General features: G+C 37.8%; 2 protein-coding genes across 2 annotated transcripts in view; both read left to right on the forward strand.

The window, feature by feature from the left end:
* LOC104967308 (uncharacterized) overlaps positions 1-11,742 on the forward strand; it is a 30,788-nt gene extending 19,046 nt beyond the window's left edge. Inside the window, exons 16-25 of the mRNA XM_010796719.1 lie at positions 178-427; positions 5,233-5,322; positions 6,149-6,475; positions 6,575-6,745; positions 6,922-7,099; positions 7,185-7,301; positions 8,134-8,418; positions 8,542-8,783; positions 9,418-9,476; positions 9,784-11,742. Coding sequence (XP_010795021.1) covers positions 178-427; positions 5,233-5,322; positions 6,149-6,475; positions 6,575-6,745; positions 6,922-7,099; positions 7,185-7,301; positions 8,134-8,418; positions 8,542-8,783; positions 9,418-9,456 — 1,699 coding nt within the window. The 3' untranslated portion in view covers positions 9,457-9,476; positions 9,784-11,742. The remainder of the gene's footprint in view (positions 1-177; positions 428-5,232; positions 5,323-6,148; positions 6,476-6,574; positions 6,746-6,921; positions 7,100-7,184; positions 7,302-8,133; positions 8,419-8,541; positions 8,784-9,417; positions 9,477-9,783) is intronic.
* Positions 11,743-12,465: 723 nt separating this feature from the next.
* Positions 12,466-24,907, forward strand: part of LOC104966954 (protein-glutamine gamma-glutamyltransferase 2-like) — a 71,601-nt gene continuing 59,159 nt past the window's right edge. Inside the window, exons 1-6 of the mRNA XM_010796306.1 lie at positions 12,466-12,542; positions 13,143-13,328; positions 13,480-13,713; positions 13,845-13,963; positions 14,116-14,244; positions 15,532-15,700. Coding sequence (XP_010794608.1) covers positions 12,533-12,542; positions 13,143-13,328; positions 13,480-13,713; positions 13,845-13,963; positions 14,116-14,244; positions 15,532-15,700 — 847 coding nt within the window. The 5' untranslated portion in view covers positions 12,466-12,532. The remainder of the gene's footprint in view (positions 12,543-13,142; positions 13,329-13,479; positions 13,714-13,844; positions 13,964-14,115; positions 14,245-15,531; positions 15,701-24,907) is intronic.

Consider the following 24,907-nt stretch of genomic DNA (forward strand, 5'->3'; position numbering starts at 1 on the left):
ATTAAAAACATTTACTTATATGATTGGTTTTGTACAGATGCAGAGAGCACATAAAATATGTATTCAACGGTTGAAGAGATACAATTTTTTATTTGCAAATACTACTAGCTAATAAATATATTTATGAAGAATATGCTCTTGAGTGTCATAGGTCTGAAGTTCTTTCTGTCTTCCCAGGAGGCTGCAGCGTGTCCTGGAGGAGCTGGTGTTCACAGAGAGGGAGTACGTCCGCTCTCTGGGCTACATCCTGACGCACTACCTCCCCCTGCTGGACCGACCCGACATCCCCCAGGACCTCCGGGGGAAGAGAGGCGTCATCTTCGGTAACCTGGAGAAGCTTTACGACTTCCACAGCCACTATTTCCTGCCGGAGCTGGAGGCCTGCCAGAGGGAGCCCGCCATGGTGGCCCGCTGCTTCCTCAGACATGTGAGGAGTAACTCCACAACTGTCATAAATATATAACTGTATAAATAATTTGTTTTTGTATAATATTATAAATTCTCGTTAATATATATTTATTACATTACATGTCACTTGTTAGACGCTTTCTTCCAAAGCGACATATATAGATTCAGTACTGTGGGCAATCCCCACAAGAGCAGGTGTCTTGCCCAGGGACACAACGACATGCTGACTGCAGTGGGACTCGAACTTGCTATCCCCTGATTCAGAAGTTCAGCGCACTATTCCACTGAGCCACAGCCTCCCTATGAATTTATGAAGCAACAAACCACTTGTTTTAGCTTAGTTTTTTTTATCTGATTGGGTTATTTATGTTATTAGGGTCTGAGACCAGAGGTCGGCGAAGACCCTATTCTAATCGCTCGCGCAGCGATAACCAACACATAACATGGAAAACGACGGGCAAAAGCACAGAAAAAGTGGCCTGACAGTAGGTAGCCTGCGCCAGCCTAGTGACATGAGCGCTTACTTTGACCCCCGCAAAATAATGTGAAAACTCACCTAATTGTGCACGCGTGTCAGGACTGGTGAAAATTGCGATGTGTAATTGGTTCCAGAAGTTTGCGTAAAAAATTGCACAAGCCACACCCACTTCCGTTTTTAACGTAAACTCCCCCACTTTCACTTTCACGTAAACAAACGAAACTCGCTACGTATATCTAGGGTGCGGAGACAAACCAAAAAGCCTCTAGGAAGTGTATACAAAAACGTACAGGAAGTCGGCCATTTCACGTTCGCTCGATGCTTGCCGTTCCCTCGCCATGGAACACGATGATGTCATAACTCCACCTGACATGCTCAGAACACCACCAAACATCACATGATGGTTAACACTGTGGCCCTGAACAGCTCTACGTCAAATCTGATGTGGCATAATGTGACGTTACCATGGCAACGCATCCCTCGCCATAAAACCCGATGTCGCTGTAACTCCAATGGACACGATCTTCCCCAATCTTCACTTGTATATCACCGGTCCATGCCTCAACAGCTCTACGCCAAATCTGACATTTCACCATATGCCGTTTCCATGGCACGGCAGGGTCCGTTACAGTTTGTTTTCATCTGATTTAAAATAAACAAAGTCTTGGCTTTCAGAATATTAAACTTGTTTCGGTAAATTCAGATGATAAATACAACTTTGAAGCTTGTAACGGCTTAATTATAAGCGGAGAACAGAGTAACTTAACGTCACAGCAGCCGTGCCGCGCCACACTAATTGCGCCGCATAAGCGCATACTGTAGGTGCGCTGCATTTTCGGCTCAGTTGAGGCCCCCTCTGCAAGGTGAGGCCCCCTCTGCAAGGTGAGGCCCCACGCAGTCCGCGTGATCGGCCTGTAGGGAGAGACGGCCCTGGTGTTACTGCTCTAACTCCTAAAGATATTGTCCGATCAACCTGAAATTTCCCACGTTTGCTAACGGCCGAGTCCGGCAAACATCTGCGTAACGTCAGCCTGCAGTGCGTCGAAGACCCGCTCAACGCTGCTTGTTTTTGTTCTCTTTAGTTTGTTGTCTTGTTTTGTTTCTTTGAAAGCAGTAATTTTGTGTCCTTGTTTCTCTTTATAGTATATTTTAGATCTCTTTGCAGTTGTTATGCATTTATGCATCACTTTATATTCATTCTGTGTCTCTTTGTCGTCATTTTACGTTTATTTCAAAGTCATTTTGTGTCTTTTTTGTCATTTTAAGTTTATTTTAGTAGTTTTGTCGTCATTTAAATGTATGCTTTAGTCATTTTAAGTAGATTTTTTGTCATTTTAAGTTTATTTTTATGTCATTTTGTCTCTTGGTCGTCATTTTAAGTTAATTTGTGTGTCTCTCTTTACTCATTTGAAGTAGATTCCTTTGTCATTATGTCTCTTTTGTGGTTATCTTGACCCTTATCAAAGTGGTTCCTGAGTCTAACATTGGTCATTTTAAACCTCTCTCTGAAGCGTGACCCTCTTGTTTGACCCCACAAACAGAATATTTTTTTTTTTTTTCTTAAACCATTCCNATAATTCAATAAAAGCAGTTTTATTCCTATGAAGAGCATAGTATAAAACCATTTTATTTTGTGTCAATTGGATGAAGTAACACCTTTACATTTAGAAACAGGTCAAAATGTTTTACTACTAAATTGTTATTTTTGTATAATTGTATTATTATTCAAGTCTTTGTGTCTCTTTGTATTCTTGTTGTGTCTCTTAAGTCATTTTGTTTGTTTTTCTGTCTCTAGTGACCGTAGTTTATTTTTCTGTCTCCATTATTTTCTCTTTGTTGTTTATTAATGTGTGTTTTTTGCAGTCATTTTGTGTCTCTTTGTAGTTTATTGTGCCGCTCTCTTTGTAGTTTCTTTTGTCTCTTTATAATTGATTTTGTGTCTCTGTAGTCATTTTTATCTTTTGGGTCATTTTGTCTCTCTGTGGTTATCTTATATATATTTATTTCTGTGAGTGTATGTCATCCCCCATCACCTTTTCTGGCCCAAAACAAACTCCTTTCACCATCAGTTACCAACCTGGGTGTAAGATTTGACCGACATCTGACCTTTGACACCCACATCAAGCAAAACGTCCTTCTACCCTACCACCTCAGGAACGTTTGCAAAACTCCGTCCACACTCTCCCTGTCAGACGCTGAGAAACTGGTCCATGCCTTTGTCTCCTCAGAAACTTAAAATGAAAGAAAAATAGACAAAATGACTAAAAGGTGATGGGGGATGACCTACACTCACAGAAATAAATACATAAGATAACCACAGAGAGACAAAATAACCCAAAAGATACAAATGACTACAAAGACACAAAATCAATTATGAAGAGACAAAATAAACTACAGAGTCAAAGGAAACTACAAAGAGAGCGGCACAATAAACTATAAAGAGACACAAAATGACAAAACATGACTGCAAAAAACACACATTAATGAACAACAAAGAAAAAATAATAGAGACAAAAAAATAAACTACGGTCACTAGAGACAGAAAACCAAAGAAAAGGACTTCAAAGAGACACAAAATGAATACAAATAGATACAGAGGGACAAAGAGACACAAAGACTTGAATAATAATACAATTACACAAAAATAACAATTATAATAGTAAAACATTTTGAGCTGTTTCTAAATGTTATTATTAGGTCAAATATTTCTGTGAGTACTTTTACAACTTATTTTTTTAGATTGTTGTTTATGTTCAACACCAAATCAAATTCCTTCCCATGTGTAAACGAGCCTGGCAATAAACCTGTTTCTGATTAGTAATAATACTAAATTAGAAATAGAAGAGCTTTGAAAATATGGGAAACATGTGACGACACAAAGGACAATGACAAGAGGATTAAAGCGTGAATTCATCCTTATTTTGTCTTTGATTTAGTGTTTGTGATTATCATTGCAATGTAGTTTGTTTTTGTTCTCTTTAGTTTGTTGTGTTGTTTTGTTTCTTTGAAAGCAGTAATGTTGTGTTCTTGTTTCTCTTTATAGTATATTCTAAGTCTCTTTGCAGTTGTTATGCATTTATGCATCACTTTATATTCATTCTGTGTCTCTTTGTCGTCATTTTAAGTTTATTTATTGTTATTTTGTATCTTTTTTGTCATTTTAAGTTTATTTTAGTCATTTTGTCGTCATTTAAGTTTATGCTTTAGTCATTTTAAGTAGATTTTAAGTAGACTTTTTGTCATTGTCTCTCTTTTTTGTCATTTTAAGTTCATTTTTATGTCATTTTGTCTCTTGGTCGTCATTTTAAGTTAATTTGTGTGTCTCTCTTTACTCATTTGAAGTAGATTCCTTTGTCATTATGTCTCTTTGTGGTTATCTTGACCCTTATCAAAGTGGTTCTGAGTCTAACATTGGTCATTTAAACTCTCTCTGAAGCGCTGACCCTTTGTTGACCCACACAGATTTCTTAAACTCATTCCAGTAACGCGTAAAAGGGAGTCGAACATCTGTCCTCAGTTCCTGTTTCTCAGATGTTCTGAAACCTTTTCACAATGTTTAATGGAATTACAAAACCAACATAATTCAATAAAAGCAGTTTTATTCCTATGAAGAGCATAGTATAAAACCATTTTATTTTGTGTTAATTGGATGTAGTAACACCTTTACATTTAGAAACAGGTCAAAATGTTTTACTATTATAATTGTTATTTTTGTATAATTGTATTATTATTCAAGTCTTTGTGTCTCTTTGTATTCTTGTTGTGTCTCTTTTAAGTCATTTTGTTTGATTTTCTGTCTCTAGTGACCGTAGTTTATTTTTTTGTATCTATTATTTTCTCTTTGTTGTTTATTAATGTGTTTTTTGCAGTCATGTTTTGTCATTTTGTGTCTCTTTGTAGTTTGTTGTGCCGCTCTCTTTGTAGTTTATTTTGTCTCTTTAAAATTGATTTGACATTGGAGATAATTGATATATATAATTGATGACTCTGTAGTAATATTTTTCAAACACAATGTTTATGATACTGCTGTAACTCCAATGTACGTTGTCCGATCGGCCTGACACATACGTGACACGTCGACGTGCGGACAACATCGAAGAAGACCCCCTCAATGCTGCTTGCAGCTTTCATTTTTATTATTATTTAATTTGAATAATTTAAAAAAATTGCTCTTGAAATTTAATAAAAATCCCACCCTACTTCACTTACAGGATTTCAGTCAAATAATCTATGATCAATACTATACTGTTTTATTATTGAACATATATGTGGCTTCTAAGAGTTAATTGTCTGCTTTTTAATGTCATACATTTTCTAATATGGTTTAAACTGGGGCTCTTCCACAGAGTGAGAGCTTTGGCCTGTACGCTCTGTACAGCAAGAACAAACCACTGTCAGACGCCCTGATCCTGCACCGCCGCCATGACATATTCAAGGTCAGTTTCTGCCCTATTTTGCTCTTATAGGAATGTCTTACCCAATAAAATGACCAATTGTACGAAGAATCCAACAGCAGGTTACATTTTTAATGAATTGAAGTAGATTGAGCCTTGTTTAACAACATCCAAACTTCACCAAAAGCTCCTGCAGAATAATTTAAAGCTCTCCTATTATACTATTTTTAGACATATATTATAGGTCTCAGATATATAAAAAACATGTCTATGAAGTGTTTTGCTCAAAATACTAAACAGATCAGCCATTCTAGCAATGCCTCATACCCCTCTATTTCAGCCCTGTTAGAGAAATGCTGATTCTGGGTCCGTAGCTTACAGCGTTAGCTCTGAATGTTAGCAATGCTTGAATATAACTTCCAAAACATGTCGCAAATTGTTTCTGATACAGTCACGTTTTTAATAGGGCCGTAGGTGTAAAGCCAGCCCAAATTTCCGATATTACATCATGACTTTGCCATTTTGGATCAGCTCAGTTACGTGTACCCCCGTTTTTTCAGAGATGTGGGTAAGGAGGAAAAGAGAGATGTTTTTTTTTTTTCTGAGTCTCCTGACACACCGGGGGCATATATTTATGTATAGAAGACATCAAAAAGTGCATTTTGCATAATAGGGGACCTTTAAGTCTCATTTATTATATTTCATGTTTGCTTCCCTCAAACCCAGGCATGTTTGCATTCATTTAAGGCATTTTTCTGTAGTCCTGTGCTTAAACCCTAATTGTAATAGGTAATACATTTCATCACACCCTGGGAGTGTTATTGCCATGCTTCACAGATGTGCACTCACACTTTGTTCGTCCCCGCAGAAGAAGCAGCAGGAGCTGGGGGACATGATGGACCTGTCCTCCTACCTGCTGAGGCCCATCCAGAGGATCAGCAAGTACAGCCTCCTGCTGCAGGACATGCTGGCTCTGTCTGGCTCACACAGGCCCAAAGACATGATCCAGGACTCACTGCTCGCTTCCAGCATGTGCCCACAGAGTGTGAGTGGCCCGGGTTCATATGTGCCTGATCAGATGAGCAGGGAGAGGGAGCGAGAGAGTGCTGAGATCCAGGCTGCTGCAGATCTGGTCCGCTTTCAAATGCGTCATGGCAACGATTTGCTCACCATGGATGCCATCCAGGACTGTGATGTAAGATAATACAATGAAATATAATTAATACTTGATACACAGCAGTTCAATACAAATGTTTTCTTTTCTGCTCTGCTGCACATTTCTCTGCGCTATCAGGTGAATTTAAAGGAGCAGGGCCAGCTGATTCGCCAGGATGAGTTCAATGTTTTCTTCCGGAAGAAGAAATGTGTCCGCCGCATCTTTCTATTTGAAGATCTCATCCTCTTCAGCAAAACTAAGAAGACAGTTATTGGCAACGATGTTTATGTCTACAAGCAGTCATTCAAGGTAAGCACACATCCTGTTTTATCAAAATGCTTGATATTCAACCTCATTTTGATATGCACTATATTCTACTTCCTTGGTTTTTTGTTAGTTTTGATGCAAAGCTTCCTAATGAAGCAGAATTATCCAACCACACTTGATTATTTTTACCAGTGTATTTTCTGTGTTTTCTCTCCCAGACTAGCGACATTGGGATGACTCACAACTCCAGTGTGAGCAATTTGTGTTTTGAGATCTGGTTCCGCAGGAGGAAAAGTGGGGACACCTACACCCTGAAGGCCCCCAGCATGGAGGTGAAGAAATCCTGGACCACCGACCTGGAGAGGATTCTGTGGGATCAGGCCGCCCACAGCAGAGGTAGTAGCTACAACATACACTGTATCTTATTTAAATAGTACTTAGCTTAGCACAGTTTACTAAGTGCTGCATATATATGTTTCAGATTTGCGTTTGCAGGAGAGGGTTTTCATGGGAATGGGCCGCAAACCTTTTATGGACATTCAACCCAGCGATGCTGCCATCTGTGATCGATCCGTCAGCTGCGCCCTGCCTGGGAGAAGTAAGAAGCTGCACACACTAACATTTATTTTTAGAAAGCTTCAGAATATTTTTTACTGAAGAGAGAACATTTAGAAACTTTAACAAGTTTGATCCTACTTATTTCATAATACACACTCAATCTACAGGTTTAAATATATTTCATCATTTATGTTATTTATCGTGCAATATAATATTTCAGCTATATTTACTTATTTTGAATTGCCAAAACTGTTGTCTGGATAGTACTTAGTGTACCAGACTCTAGTATATCAGCGTTTGGATGGATTCCCAACATTTGCTTTAGTGTCACCATTGGGTTCTCACATGCATGTTTTTAGTGAAATATCTCAACTGCCAGCTTGATTGTCATAAAATGTAATGCAAACAATTATGTTCCCCTCGGGATGAATTGTAATACCTTTGTTGATACCCTGACTTATCACCTACCCCCATCATCAGGTCAACATTTAAATTTGATTTATGGCCAAATACCTGCAAAACTAATTAAATTCCCATCTGCCTCAGCTGTGCTAATAAGCAAATGTTAGCATGCTAATGTTGCTAAACTAAAATGATGAACATGGTAAACATTATATTTCCTAAACATTAGCATGTTAACATTTTGAGCATGTTAGCATTTCACTTTAAGCTCTGCTGTGCACAGCCAACATGGCGGCTTGCATGGCTGTATATTCTGTGGATTTTGAGTCGTGTTTACCTTTAAAATGTTTTGAGATTTCATTTGTTTTTACTTTTACATTTTGTTGTTATGTTTATCTAAAAAAAACAGTCACTAACTGACCCAGCCCATTTTTTTCTCATTGATGACATCCATCCATGTGTGTCGTCAGTCCCTGTGGCGTGTTATTCACACAGGGGCTTAGAGTATCCACGACCTCACTCCATTGGCTCTGGCAGCACCGCTTCCACGACTATAAGCCAATCATCTTCCTCCTCTGGACGGGGCTCGCTACCCCCAGCTGGTTATCCCGGGAACCAATCACAGGGAGCGGAGACCGGTCTTTCTGTCTACTCTTCCCCTGAGGCTGTGACTGAAAATGAAATCAACAATCTTCACCTTCGTCAGTATCATCTTCATCGTAACTGTGAACAATGGAAAAGCAATCACCTACTAAGTACGTTTTGTTTTGTTTTTTGATAACAGAAGGGTCTGTTGGAAGTTGATTTCTTGGCTCAATAACTATCTAAATGAATAAACATAATCTGATTGTTTTTTAAAGTACCTGTTTCTGCTTCAGTGGACAGCACCTCATCATCTGGAGAACACATCAACGTCTTCAGCAGCTCGGACCGCAGCTGCCTGTCTGCCATTAATGCAGAGGTAGTGGATGACTCCTCCTCCGTTGTATCCCAGAGTTCAGTACACCACCCACCAGTTTGCCGGACCCCCAGCCTGAGGGGAGACAGCTCACCAACGATTACAAGAAAGAAACCAGGTGTCGCCCCCAAACCTCCACATCTGGCTAATGCTCAGCTACAGGTGAAGGAGTAACAAGATGAAGAAGACCTTCTGAATTTATGTGTGAGCTGAAGACAATGGGTCGAATATCAAAGTATTCTCAATCACATGTTGCTTCTCTAATGAATCAGAGTCAGAAACTGGTTTATTGCCAAGTCGGTTAACACATACGGGGAATTTCCCCTTGAAAAACAATTGAAACTATTATACGTTAAGATATAGAAAAGTAAACATGAAATCTGGATATACTAAAAAAAATGCAGAATACTATTGCAAAGTACTTAGAATAATACGATAAAATAAAAAAAGAATATGTGCAATGTTGTTTTGGAAAGTGGACGAGATGTATCTTGTGTACAAATTGTGCAGGACTGGCAATACTTAAATGAAATAAATAAAAACATGAAATAGTTTGCAAAGTGTGCATTAATGTCATGCATACAGTATAGAGTGGCTGAAGGCACTTAAGGAGGTTTTGAAAGGGTCCAAATATGTGTCAAGAATTCAGCATAAATACTACAATATGCTACTGAGAAGACAAACAACGTATAACAGATGTAGTATTGTTAACCAAGACATCATGTTATAGGCTTGTTTTTTGAACATTTTATTATATTGAAGTATCAAAAGTAATATTCGATATCTTGCATTGCAGGGGGATGACATTATAATTGGAAAATCGACAGAAGTATAACCCTGGATTCCCTGCAAAAGGTACAAATGTAAATTTCTTAAATTAACATGTGAAAGTGAAAGTATAGGAAAATAAAACAGATCCAAGTTTTAATATTCTTAATTTCCACTTTGAAAAGTTAAATATAGTTACTAGTATTTACATTTAAGGGAATTTATTCATATCAATTGCTAGAATTATTAATATTTTAAAAGTCGAATTCAATCATCCAGCCATCTCAGATGACCTTGCTTAGCATCAAATGTATTGTTATTATTATTGTTTTGTTGTTGTTTTCATCAATATTCTCTGTAGTAATATCAAATTGTGCCTTGAATATTGTTGCAGATAGTCGGTGTTCTGAAGCTGCTCCGTCCTGTTGGAGAGCCTCCAGCTGCCCTGCAGAGTGAACACACACATTTCATGCTCCACAGTCACGCGGCTGCCAGCTTTGTCTGGTCACAAGGTTTTTAGTTTTCAGTGATTTATTGAACCAACTGAGGTTTGGTTTGTTGATATCACATGGCAGTCATTTACATGTGGTATTCTCATGTGTCTTATATCACATATAGTCTAAAATTACCACACACAAAAAGATGATGTAGTTGAAATATTGGTCATAAGGTACACACAGACAGACAGACAGACAGACAGAGACACACACACACACACACACACACACACACACACACACACACACACACACCATGTTGTGGGATCTTCTGTGCTATACAGCCTACAATTATTAACAGCAGGGATCATAGAGTGTTTTCTTTATTATCTTCTAGAAATGGCACAATGCTGGTTCACAAACAGAGAACCAGCATTACCACACATGAGGGAGTCCCTTTCAGGTGTATTGCCAGAGCACTGCTTGAGAAACAGCTGTACAACATAATTCTCCTGACAGCTGGACTACATTGTTTTGATTACAGGATCATGAAGGGAACTTAATGGAGTCCAACTGCTGAGCTATCCCCTGGCAATAGGCCCAGTACTCGCTGCAGTTACAGAACTTAACTGATTACCATAAATGGAGAAGGATTCAATACGCAGAACCTGAATGGATTTTATATGTAGAAATAATATATATCTAGGGATATTTGTTTTCTCCTACAGTTAAAGGTTTTCTGTTTATTTATGTACTACTGCTGTGTTTTTAAACAAATGTTTGTATCAGGTTTGTATCTGTCTGGCTCTGAGATTCTTACAGTAGTCCTGTATTCAAAGAATTATTTGAAGGGACAGACCACTAGCTCATGTGCTTTCACATCAGGATTTGAACTACTTTGAAATAATTTAGCATACACACTCAGACACACACATTATGACGTACATGCTGAGGTACCACTTACTGTCTTTAAGGGTCCACTTATGCTTACATACTGATCCATTTCCCAGCTACATCCTCAAGTAAATCACCATTACAGAAAGTTATTCTCATATGATTTTTGTTTCTTAATGAGTTATTTATGAAGGTCTGTGATTTGTATTGTACATTATACAAGTGGCAGGATCGTAAAAAAACTGAGGTCATAATGTTGTCCTCTGGTTATTTTAATTTCAAAGCCACTATCTTTTTAAAACATGGCAGATCCATGTTTTTTTATTTCTTACTGCTTTAGCTTTCTTTCTTTCATTTATTTTTTTCATTGTTTCAATATTCAAATGTGGGGTCAGTACGGTTGTTGTTTTCTTTCTTTCTTCTTGTGTTTTATTTTAAGATAAATCACATTGTGTGGTTTCTCGCCTCTGGGCTCTGACCAGACAGACTGCCGTAACATGAGGATGTCATCCGACAGCTTCACTTCCTTATTCCACAGACACATAATTCCTTAAAGACTGTAGACACTTGTTGCAATCTGTTTCATTTCCCTAGGTGCAGATTCTATTTTGGTGCTAAAGCAGTTGAAATGTCTTTCAGTTATTTCTTTTGTGTGTCAGGGAGATTTCTCTCGCATTTTGCCGATACATTTGATTAAATATAGGCTCTCATAGTCTAATAAACAATGTTTTACCTTTTTAAATGTGCATTTAATCAGGAAACAGCACATCGAGGCTTTGCTTTCATTATCTATAGCATCCTTCAGTAAGTGAACATTTTAAAAGTGAAAGACTCACCATGTGATCTGAGAAAAGTGTGTGCCTTGCATAAGAAAAAAACAGCTACAATCAGTTGCATTCAAGTTTTAACTGTATGATGTGTAAATTCCTGTGTTACATTATATAATGTCATGTATCAGTTGTTGGAACATTGTGTTAATGTTGAATCATTATACCAATTCACAGTATGTTGCAGCTCCAAAGAATGACATAAATAATTTATGAAAAAATGTTATTCTTATTATTATTATTATGTTTATATTTATTTTACAGAAATAAAATTACTATGGTTTATCTGGCACATGTACATGTGTTTAGAGTTTTATACTTTTTATAATGCATAATTATGTATGTGGCTGAAATTATTTTTAGTGTGCATTACTCATTATTTGATTTGATTCTGTTACAGTTTTTAAGCTTCTGTTCCCAAAGAAGAATCATTCACAATAGCCTTAAAGGTGGGGTAGGTAATTTATTTCAGAAACACTTTTTGTTATATTCCATGGAATGCTCTTAACATCCCGATAGCAATGAATATATTAAATGCTTTGACAATAAATACATTAAAAAAATGTAATCTGTGGAAGCACGACCAATCATTTTCGGCTAAAATAACTGGATGGCCTACCTGCCTGTCAGCCTTCCATCTGTGCACAAACTTATCTCGTGCCCTCATTGGTCATGTGCGCGTTCGTGTATTTTCAAATTATAGCTCACTCGAGCTGTTTTCTCCAAAATTACCTACCCCACCTTTAAGGCCTTGGTCGAATAAATAAAAGAGAAAAAATATGTGTTTAAGTCTAAAAACAGAACTACCGATGTAACAGATAGTAAAAAATCATGGACGGATGGGGGTGTCCAGAATCCAGATCAGGTTTCACATGCTACAAATAGGGGCCGTCCCCCTGCAGGGTCATAAAGCATTAAGCACAGGCTGAGCTGAAGTGTAACTCTACACACACAGAGGTTAAAGGACAAGAACTTCTCTGCAGACATGAGTCAAGGTAAGACAGAGAAAAACTACTTTCATTTGATCAATAAGAGGTTCAAATGTTACTAGTGGAGTTTATGATCTGAAAGGGCAGCTTATCTTTATTTAACTGCGCACAGTCAGACTTCCTTGGAGTGTCAAAGTCAAGTGTGAAATGTGATGAGCAGGAATGGACGACATTAGATATGACAGATCTCGAGGGTATCTGGGTTGAAGAATGTCTAATGATTTATTTTGTGATTTACCATCTGGAGAAACTTAAATGAGCGGATGATCAAATCTAAAGAAAGTTGTCAAAAAGTGTCTATTTAAGATACTTCTCAAAAGGCACTTTTATAGTTTTTGATAGTTTCCTTAGATCCTTCTTTCTTAACTTTCAATACTATCTGTACCATTTTTATTTAATTACTTTTTTGTTTTACCTATTTTTTTATTTTGTGTTTTATGGATAGTGCTGTTGATCACATTTGTTTTAAAGATAAACACGTTGTAGATAGAGGTTCACATTATTATTATTATTAAGTCTGATGTTCATAGTTTTAGTCTATTGACGTGTGTTTAATTTCTAATCGAGTTGACAAATTGAAATGTGTTTTACCGTCTCTACACACAGTTGTGGATATTGAGCGCTATGATCTTGACATTAAGAGAAACAGCAGCAGCCATCACACCGAGCAGTGTGGAAAGGAGCGTTTGATTGTAAGAAGGGGGCAGCCCTTCAATATCACCTTACACCTCAAGCCTGGCAGCAAAGAATTCAAGCCGGGTGAAGAAAGCTTCACACTCATTGTTGAGACTGGTAAGCATCTTAATTACCAGTGATTACATTTAGCTCTACATGCTGATCTAAAGTACTGTATATCTGTTTTGAGGGATTTATATGCATGCATGAGAATGTATGTTTTTCACCTCTGGATTTAGTATAATTTATTACATCTGTTAACCTCCAGGTCCATTACCCAGAAAAGAGTCCGACACTAAGGCTACTTTTGGTCTAAGTGACTCCACAGCAGACAATGAGTGGAGCGCTTCTGCCTCTTATGATCCCTCCGGAAACTCAGTGTCTGTCTCTATCAGCTCCTCGCCCAACGCCCCTATAGGGCTCTACTCTCTGACTCTGGACCAGGATGGGCAGAAGACCAGTTTAGGACAGTTCACCCTGCTTTTTAATCCTTGGTGCACCAGTGAGTACATATTTTCCCAAACATTTATGATCCCAAACTGCAGCTGTAAAGCAGGAAATGTTGTAAGATTTGAAATGTTTAATTTGATGCCACTGATCTAAATGTGTTGGTCTGTCTGTACTGACGAACAGGAGATGCTGTTTACATGCGCAGTGAGACGAAGAGGCAAGAGTATGTTTTAGCTCAATATGGGCTCATCTACAGGGGAGCAGCTAAACGAATCAAGGGGAAACCCTGGAACTTCGGGCAGGTAAATGAAATGTCAAATGTTTCCCCTTCAATACATTTCAGTAAACTTTACACAGGCTTTGTAATCTCTAAATGCTTCTTTTAGAGGCTGCCAGAAGTCCTTAGATGCTGCTCCACTCACACCTTCTCTTCTGGTTGTTTGTCCGTCTGTAGTTTGAACCAGGAATACTGGATATCTGTCTGAAGATCCTGGATGATAACCCCAAATTTATCTCTGATGCCAACAAGGACTGCTGTGCCAGGAGGAATCCCATCTATGTGACCAGGGTGCTGAGTGCTATGGTAGGATGTGTCCTGGCTTTAGTGACTCCCTGTGGGCGACATTTAACCAGCCCTGTGAATAGCCTTTATTTCAGCTGTGCAGTAGATAAAGATTACCATGGTGAACCACATACACCTCTGTGTGCTTCTTTACACTCTGAGTGTTATATTATCCTGCAGGGAGGGGGGACAAAGAGAAAACCCTCCTGCCTCTTTGGAAACGTTCTCGTCACCCGTGGCAACTTTTGTGATAGAAAGATGCAGAATAGAAAGGAGTTTTAATCTTCCTGTGCGGCTTTGATTTCAAGGTGATTTCAAAGAGCAGTAAAACAGATACATTATAGTCTGTTGCCGTGTTATTTTCTGCTCAAGTCAAAAAAATCTAAATTAGGAAACCAAGGCTATTTCTGCTTGTCTTGTGGTTGTCACCATATAAATCAGTACCAGATTTCAGATGAACTGTCACACTACATTTAAGTTACATAAGATAGCGAAGACGCACTCACGCAAACAATAAAAACACATTTTCACAGGTTCACTTTCTCTTTGCTTTAATTAGTTCACTCTTATTGTTAGTATAGAGAATTGTGTGCTCTGATCTATCAGTACAAACATGCATCCTTTAATACAGCATGGATATAAGAGGTCCTTCTCTATTGTCCCTTCCCTCTGGATCTATGAAGGAAACTAATTTTCCACATATTTTTATAATGACAAAATGTGGGATTTGCTACGTACACTTCCCAGAGAATAATGGCAGATTATCTGGTTGACCTTGTATTATTTTATTAAATGATTACTAATTAATATGTTTTTTATGGCTTAGAGCCGGGGATAGCAGTGGACGGAGTCATATTTTTTACTGAATGTCCGTTCCACTCTCGTGAACGCAATATATGAGGAACGGCTCGAGGGAATTTAATACGATTTTGCACAGATGTCCAATTAGTAGCGAGGAGTAATTGGTTAGAATTTGGTTCTCAGAGGTCCAATTTCAAGGTCATTGTGACCTCACACAAATAGAAAAATGATTAAGTGATGGTCAATCTATTTCTTTAATGTTTATGTAATCTGACATGATCAGATCTCTATCTTGGAGCCTATCTTGTCATGATGGATGTGTGGAGAAATATGATATTAATAATAAGGAGTCCTTAAGAGATCTGAGGGCATACTGCTTTAAAAAACTAAAACTCGGTGTTTCAACATATTGTGTTGCTGTCACTTGACAAAATGTAAATCTTTGGAAACATTTTCATTATCTCTTTCTATCCCTCTTTTGTCTCCCTCCTCTATCTCTACCCTCAGATCAACAGTAACAATGACAGAGGTGTGCTGGTGGGAGAGTGGCAGGATTTTACAGGTGGAGTTCATCCAGGAAAGTGGATCGGCAGCGGGGACATCTTGCACCAGTGGACAGAAAGTGGCCCCGTCCGCTTCGGACAATGCTGGGTCTTTGCTGCTCTTGCGTGCACAGGTTCGTGCACATTATGACGCGCATGAGTCGTGTTATGAGTCCTTGTTTGACTGTCGGTGGATTTGTTCATATATTGAGTGACACATTCTGGTACATCCTAGTCACATTCAGTGTTGGGTGTAACGCGTTACAAAAGTAACAGAGTTACAGTAGGCTAATGTATTACTTTTTTCTGTATCGAAGTAATGTAACGCATTACTAATAAAATGTGGGTAATATAGGCCTACTACCCCTTACAATCAATGCTCAGTAAGTAACGCAGTTACAAGTTACAACACAATTTAACCCGAAATGAAATGGTGTTTTGTTTTTTAAGAATTCACTAACATCGCGAGACATTCCGACACCAGAGAAAAATTGTGCAGGTAGATAGATTATTAAACCTGGTGCAGGGGTCTCTAACACGTTGGTAGCTCGCGGGCAGCTTTTCAGTATAGCTCTTCGCTTGCGGTTCACAGACTGTGGAAAAAAATCAGACGACAATAAATGCACCTGAATTAGTCCGTGTCGCTGCGGCTCAGACACTGGATTTATGTGTTAAAAAATACTCGCGTTAGCACATGTCAGGTTTTTGGTAGATTTAATCAATTATTGGATTGCAGAGTATGAATGTCCTTTTGCTATTTTCAGACGATAAATACGTGTGTAAAGTTTGTTCCTCCAAACCCCGCCCCCTCCCTGAAAATGAGTGACAGGCTGATAGTAACCTGATAGATACGTTTCACTTAATAACTGATTGAGATGTGATGAAGCTAATCTCATACATTCTTGGGATTTATGTAACAGTAAAACAGAGAATAAGTGTGCACCCACATGCAGTATTTTAGTTTTTATATGCTGTTGTAAATACTCCTGTTGTCTGCTGTGTTCAGACTGAAGTCATGTTGTGATGCCACATTCACGATATTCGGTGTCCTTTTTTCGAGCAGAGGACCGTTGCTAGAAGCTGCAGTTAGACTGCAGGAGTATTAGTTTTTAGTTTTTGAGGATGGAACATTTTCACACACAGATATATGGAGGCTAGACCTATACACTTATTTATCTGACGTCCAGCGCTCCGTCTTTTAACCTCTTTTCCTTTCTCTTTCTTGATCCTCCTTAGCAACCTTCATTATGGTCCTTGACAGTGGTCTGTACTACTGTATTAACAACGTGTCACATGTTAAGAATTTAGAATCAGAATCGAGTATTCAACTAAGCCGTGTAATAAAAGTTGTTAGTAGCCTTAAGGACCTACAGTTGTTATGCTATACCACATTGCCCTTCACTGGATGTACAATAACTACATTTTAGAATTTAAAATACCTAGCCATTATTTTGCGGTTATTTTGGTGAAAGTAACTAAAAAGTAATTAAAGTAGTGTAACTCATTACATTTCAGAGACAGTAATATTGTAATGTAACTTATTACTTTCAAAAGAGAGTAATAAGTAATATGTCATATATTACATTTTGGAAGTAACTTGCCCAACACTGGTCTTGATATCTGTCTATGTTAATGTTACACATGGAGCTGCTGTGATGCAAGTCAAATTTCAGACTTTATCTGACTATTCAAGTATTATGGTATCGTAACTCAAACATGTAATCGTGAAAAGTAATCAAATATCTTATATCGCCATGTTGAATTATCTAAGAGGTGAATCCAAATCCAGATTTCACAGTTAACCTTTAGCTGATTATTCCCTCTTGTTGTGTACACATCATGTACAATTATTTAGTTTTGAAGGATTAGAAGATTCTAAATAGAAGCATACACTTTGCAGTTTCTTGCAAATTCATCCCCAAACTATTCAACATTTAAAATCAGTTGTTGCAGGATTAAGCTAATTAGTGGAGAGATAGGTTTTTTTCAAGTCAAACTTTACTGGTGTGCATTTAATTGCAAAAAAGCCAGGCACCAAAGAACACAATGAAGTTCCATGATTATACCTGACAGTATCTCACAAAAGCTGAAGAATATTGCATCACCCTTTTGTTTCCCCTGTCTTCTTTTTATGTGTACAGCTTCAAATAAGGCTAAACGTTGTAGTCATATCGGGCATGTTGGATGATGTGTGTTTCCGAGCAGTTCAAAAAGCATTGGATTTAAAAAATGAATGCAGCTAAAATCTATAGATTTAGCCTGGGCTAATGCTTTTTATTGATTGGCAGATTGAATGTGATACAGCTCCTCTGCTCTCCAGTTTGGTTATCCTTTGACAGTTTATGTTAGCAAACTAGGTTCTGATATTCAGTCAGTGCTCTTTCCATGTTAGTAGTCACGGTGAGTCTGCTCAGCTGTCAGAGCACATCCTCTTTATTGGATTCAGAAAAGCAGCCTCATCCAGCCCACCTGCTCCCCCGTATGAGATGGCTAAATCTACCGTCACGCAGAGCTAACTTCAGGTCATTAGAGGAGAGGTTTTTGTTGGTCAGGGCATGAGCCTGTCAAAATGAGGATGTTTCAAGTAATGATGTTTAGGATTAAATGCAATTTACATGTTTGGTACAATGTTGAAATAAAAATGTTGTTTTAAGAGCATTTCATATTCCAACGAATCCTTTTGCTCCTGACTTATTGTAAATGATGCCTCTTTAAATGATCACTCTCTGATTTAGGGGTGTTTTAGGGTGTTGAAATCCATACTGTGTTTATTTTGTAGGACATGCCCCTTCTATTTAGGCTACTATTTATAGTACCCTACTTTAAGGACAGTGCACCAGGTAAATGATCCTAAACATAAAACTAAAGCAACCAATTCGTTTTTTGGACAAACAGTGGAATGATGAGTGTGTGCTTCAGAGGCTAAAGACCATAATAAAGGCAGAAAAACCTCCAAAACAAGCAGGAGTTGGCTTCAGTACAAGTCTTTTAGAAGACACCACATGTCTGCTTATGTCTATGACTGCAGGTTGACATTGATCACAATGTTTTACATTGTGTTGTTCTGTACATTTTGGTCCTCTAAAATTGGGGGATTGCACGCTGTACATACACTACCTGCTCTTTGGCTGCACTTTGACCTCTATGAAAATGCCATGTATTTCCTGTGATAATGTACTTTCATATTACAAAAACAAAGAATATTTTCAGCCTGTCTGCATATATGTTTACAGTATCATTAGATTGTTTGTCTAAACAGCAAAATGTCATAAGTAAAACATATTTTAAAGATTTTGCTGTTACCGTATTTGTATTTTTAAATATTTGAAAAGATGTTGCCGGCTGACGTAAGGAGAAGAGGGGGGGGCTTTTCTTGCCTACGCATTTTTTTCAGTTCCCATTTCTGATGTTGTTAACCCAGATTTTTTCCACACATCACACACGCACTTAAACACATTCTTTCTTTCTTTCCCCCTGGGACTCTCAATATGCTAATCTGCCCGAGACATTGACTCCGTTCATCTTATCGGTCTTCAGCAGAGCGCTGGGATTCAGCCATGTCTTGTTTTGACATCACTTCATACATGACTGTTCTAATGCTTAAAACAAAGAAGGTCAAATTGCTACAGGTTTCTCACACTGCTTCTCGATTGATTTGTTAAAAGTGGTCAGGAAGACAATTGACCAGGATCTGTTTTTAGGGAAGATTCTGTGGGCTTTCCAACATGGCATAAGCAAGCTCCTTTTTGCTGTGAATTTAAACCACTTTGCTTCAATGTCAAACTAAAGTTTCAGGTTAAACCAGCAGGAGCATCATTTGCCTCTCACCCTCTCTGCATTCAAAAGTGTTGATTTACAGCTGGTAAGTGTGCATCAAAGAGCACTTTAATCAGACAGGGGAAATTAGTCACATTCACTCCTTTTTTAACAGTATTGAAATGGGGGCATTTATCACACTTGCCAGTGCTTAATTAGTACCATTACAAAAAGGCACCTATCTCCTGGTGGAGGAGGGTGGGGGGAAAAAGCGTATAAATAGAAATAACAGCATTAGCCACTTATCATAAGAATACTGTCCTCTCTGGCTTTGACAGTGATTTCAACAACATCATACTTTCATCCTTGCAGGTAAAGTCTTGCATTTTTATTTGAATGATGACAGCATCAAACTTAGCCATCAGGTTATTCTTCTGATATACTTTTTTTCGTTTGTTAAGATTTCTAAGAACAATCATAAAATGTCTGGATACTCTTAATGATTCGTGAATTTTGACAAGGCAAGACAGGAAAAGGATGTTGTGACCCTGAGATCTTGAATTAATATGTTGGAAAACATCAACGTATCAAAGCATCAAATGAGGCCTTATTATGGCAGCTGTGGAATGTGAATCATGTTATGATTGTCAATTTGAATTGGCATGTTACGAGATTATTCTGTTTGTCCAAGAGTTCTGGAGGCCATGGCACTGCTGGACCTGAGATTTGCCAGAGTACCAACATGCACACTTTAATCACTGGGAATGATAAGCTTTAAGAATTAGCAACAAGCTACACTGTTTCACATATTCTCTGGAAATTCACATTACAGATGTGATAATTAACCGGTCAAATTCAGGGTTTTGTATGTTACAATGTTGGGGAAAATAGAGATGTATAGACCGTTAAGATGCACAAAATATGTATATATAGGATTAATTTGAAATAATATTTTTGAGGAATAACAGATTTCGTCAAAGCAAATAAGGGATTAGTCCTGAAAAATGCTTTGCCCTACTAGGACTGGAAAGCACACGACCTATACTACGTGCCAATCCAACAGGCATATGTTGTACTTCTCAGATCATCATTATCGGCCATGATGCACAGACACACACATGCACATAGCTACCATCAAAGCTATATTTTTCCTGGAGAATTGACTCGGGTCTGGACAGCTGCTGGAGATGCACTTGTGGGACACCATCTGTTTACTGAAAACTGACCAAGTAACATAAATATAATGACTCAAACAATACAGAATTAAAATGAAGTAGTGAAAAAAGATTGCAATAACTTTAACAACTTAATGTCATGAGCAGCAAACACAAGCACCCAAAAATATTTTCCTTCCGATTGTTTTTAAGGATTAAAAACTGAGTAGCAGGAGGGGGGCTGTCAGGCACTGCTTGGCAGATACTCATTTTAAATGTTTATTTATTCTATCTTATTAAGGTTATCTTTTGTCTTGTTGACAGCACGAAGCACCAACGGCAATGTGAGTTCTCTTGGCATTTCAATATTTTTCTCATTTTGCTTTTGTTTAACTTGATTCAGTATTGCTAAAAGACTACTATCAACAGTAGCAAGCCATTACTTTTGAAGGTCAAGACACATTTGTTATGTTGTTTGAAAGTACATGGTGTATTCCTATTTCAAGTGGCTATCCACTTGGAAATGATGACACAAGGGGAAAACATAAAGGTAGAATGAAAGTCCACTCCCATGCCCTTTGGCAGGCTGTTCTTAAATGATTCTACTGTGTCCAACAGTTGAAGGGCATGATATGTTTACTCTGTTTGAGTGCTCAAATATGAAACATTTTGTTAAGAGACATAGCAAAAAGTTGAACGTCTAACATCCTTGTTTGCCCTTTCTCTTTGTACTACTATACAAATAATGAAAAGGAGGAAAAGCAAATGGGGCTGAAATCTGACAAGATGGAAACACTAACATAAAATGACATATCATGTGATTACATAGATAAAAGCAAAGAAGCATTTGTGGTCTAACATCAGAGACATAACTTAGCCCTCTCTTGGACATTCAACCTCATTTTTAAAGTGAACCTGTTTTTTTTCCTGCTTACATAACTCTACTATGAAACGATAAAAAAGCACTATTGAGTTCTCTCAGATACGCTGCGATTTTCCATCTAGATAAGACCAGCGCCCAAAGCAGCACAAGTGAAATAGTCCTTGAATGTTGGTATTTGGAGATACGCAGTGAATCTGTCACTGTGAATTACAGAGCAGGGAATGTGTTTGTGATTCAGTGCAGCCCAAAACCTTTAAAGAAACAGGGAACACAAGTTATAAATAGCTCTAGCTACCAACAGCACATTAATTGCAATGAAAAAGTATGTCCTATACTGTAGGTGTAAGCAAAAAGCAGTGTCAAGTTTAATTAACACATTCAAAACAAATTCAAATTCAGTGTGTGAATTCATATTCAAGTGTGTAATAAAGTAACTCAAAAGAACATCTCTATGTCACACTGCCTAGCGATCACTATATATATTTGGCACTCATAGCATACTCAGCTGCAGCCCCGGAGACTGCAGTTTCAGGACCGCAGTCCTGGGACCGCACTAGGGCCCTAGCTTTTCGTGACACTGCCACCTAGCGAGTAGGAGACATGAATATGAACGACAATCAGAGTGTGAGTAATGTGAAGTGCTTTTAAAGTTGTATTTGTTTAACATTAAAAACAATTCCGGTGTCTTTAAATTAAGTGTGATTAGCTAACGTTAACTATGATAGTCTTAAGGCAATACAAACAATCATCTGTTAGCTTATGATAGCTTCTAACCGTATTAAAGGCACTAAAAACAATTATTTGTTAGCTATAGCTTTCGACAAAAAAAACTGTTAGAATATTTGATTATTTGTTTAATGAAACTGTAGCGTGATTTTGGCAAGCCCAACTAGGTGTCCTACATTAATTGTTGATTTAATCGCTAATTACAGTAAGAGTGTGAGTAATGTAAATCGTGTTGTTTGTTTAAAGTTAACAACTATTCTGGTGTATTGAATTGGACAGCAATACAAGCAATACGTGTTAAATGTGAGTCTTACAGGGAAACGGTAATCTGTTGGCCTATGATGACTCGCTGCAAAACCAACTGTTAGCCTATTTGTTTAATGAAACCGTATGTTATGGTTATGTTATTTAGCAGAGGCTTTTATCCAAAGTGACTCCCAAATAACATAAAAGAGCCATAATTAACATTACAATATCAATACAAATAGTTACACAGTCAGTTGCATTACGTCTTACATTTTTAACAGGGTAATTAGTCATCTGTAACCTACTACATTTCAAAAGTAAACTTCAAAGGATGACAAAAGCATGTCAATATGATGTGTCTGTCTGCTACATTAAATCAGCAGTAGCCTAAGTTCTGTCTTCAGTGTAAATGCTTCTTTAATAGTCATTGTATTACTATTTGAATTCATTGTAAATAATCTTAGATGATGTGCTGACAGCCTGTTTACTGTTTATCAGACAGTCTCATCATTTTGACATGTTTTGTAATATTGCATGAGGTGTTTTAGTCAGTTATTATGTCGACCTATTCTGTAGGTTACCACTTGTTAGAATCTGTCGTGTCAGAATCTAACAATTAAGCCTAATTTATGTCCTTTCCACTCTCAGAGGAAGGGTCAGAGGAACTCAAAGAAATGCTGGACTCCAGAGGTCATTCCGTGTCCGTGTTAAGGGAATTGTGCCCGTCTTCTAAATAAATAATAATTGATTCTGCACTGAAATATCTCTCGGTCAAACTGCATGTTTATCTTTGGCAGCCAGGTGCATAAACACACTAACAGTTGTTTTTGCTTTTGAGTAATCAAGCGCCTCTTCAAAGACACATTTGATTTGATTTATTTCGAACGTGTAATACAACAATTATAATAATAATGAAATGAAACGAGAGAATTATGATACTGTAGAAACGTAAGCAGTATCAAATTGATAAACAAAATATTATTGATTTACAAATTATATATAAACAAATGATCTACCTAATTACACATCCGAAAAGGCGTGGGAAGGAGTTTACACACCCCTTCTCCCAAAAACTAAATTAACATTTTTGTTTTCTTTTAACAAAATATATATCTAAATGTATGTCAATATACATTTACAATTATAAATAGATTATAACATTATTGCTACAATACGATGTATGTCGAATTCGATAAGACACATATAAAAGACTATCTTTTTACATCTGACATACAAAATACATTTGTTATTTAAAAAAACTAAAACATAATAACAACAAATTGTTGTTAATAGTAATCGTTTAATTTCTGTAAGAAAAACACATTTTCATTCATTTTTAGATCGTTAATAACAAGCATTACAATGTCTAAAGAGACTCACTGTGTATGAGACTCAATACTCGCTGGTTGTACTTTTGCGGGCATCCAATTAGCTAGGTGGCGATGTTGCAAAACAACTAGGGTCCTAGGAGTGCGGTCCCAGGACTGCGGTCCTGAAATTGCAGTCTCCTGGGCTGCAGCTACATACTATTGGATGGAAGGCTTACAGGCAGGTAGGCCATCCAATTATCTGACCCGGGCCGGGGCAGATAATTGGTCTAGCTTTTTAAAGTGCCACGGCTTCCACAGATGAAATATTTGTATATATTTATTGTCAAAGCATTTAATTTATTCATTGCTATCGGGATGTTAAGAGCATTCCATGGAATATGACAAAAAGTGTTTCTCAAGTGAATTACCTACCCTACCTTTAAGTTCAGTTAGATATTGTAGCAGCCTACTCTTTCCATCCCTGTGATAAGGTCAAGAGTTTTCAAACAACCATCATGATAAATCGGAGAAGCTGACACTCATTAAATCTTTAAAACAAGCAAGCATGTTTATCAAAATACTATATGACTATTTGTAACAATATGTCACTGCAAAACTCTGGGGAAAAAATCCCAGGAAATGTCCTTAAAAACATGCAGACAGAAACAAAGAGCAAAAGAGAAAGGGCTAGTCATTAAACACCAGTGTGAGCTCAAAGTGTTCCTATTTTGAAACCAGGGACTGCAATTTGAGATGAAGATCAATCCATACAAAAGTCAACAAAGCAAACATGTTTTCAGGAAACTCTTAAAAGACAGAATAGTCTGTCAGCTAATTAGACTGTCCTGTAGTCTCAGCGTTGCTATACTGTATAGAAGGAAAAAAAATCTTATTACTCAAATGTTCACAGCTAAGGCTGCATCTACACAGAGACGAAAACAAAAACTAACCGAATTCGATATCAAAAAAGTATTCCGTCCACACGGTATCAGCTCAAGAAACGTGTCCGTCCACACAAGACCATTATCAGGAAAAGATTGTATAGGACGTACACACGGAGCCGTTAGACCCCCCAGAACGTTTCGTCCGCAGATCTACCCACCTTGGGACCCGTTAACGTTTGAGGGCTCCGTTTCCGCGGTTCTCTTACGGCCTTGTGTGAACGAACCGTCCATACGATAGAGAACTGTAGCAGATACAACCCGTTTCGTGTCCGTGTGGACTGGGCCTAAGACCTTGAGAAGAGAAGAGGCGTTTGTTGGTTGG

Source organism: Notothenia coriiceps, unplaced genomic scaffold (assembly GCF_000735185.1).
Source record: "Notothenia coriiceps isolate Sejong01 unplaced genomic scaffold, NC01 NC01_scaffold00037250, whole genome shotgun sequence".
Classification (NCBI taxonomy): domain Eukaryota; kingdom Metazoa; phylum Chordata; class Actinopteri; order Perciformes; family Nototheniidae; genus Notothenia; species Notothenia coriiceps.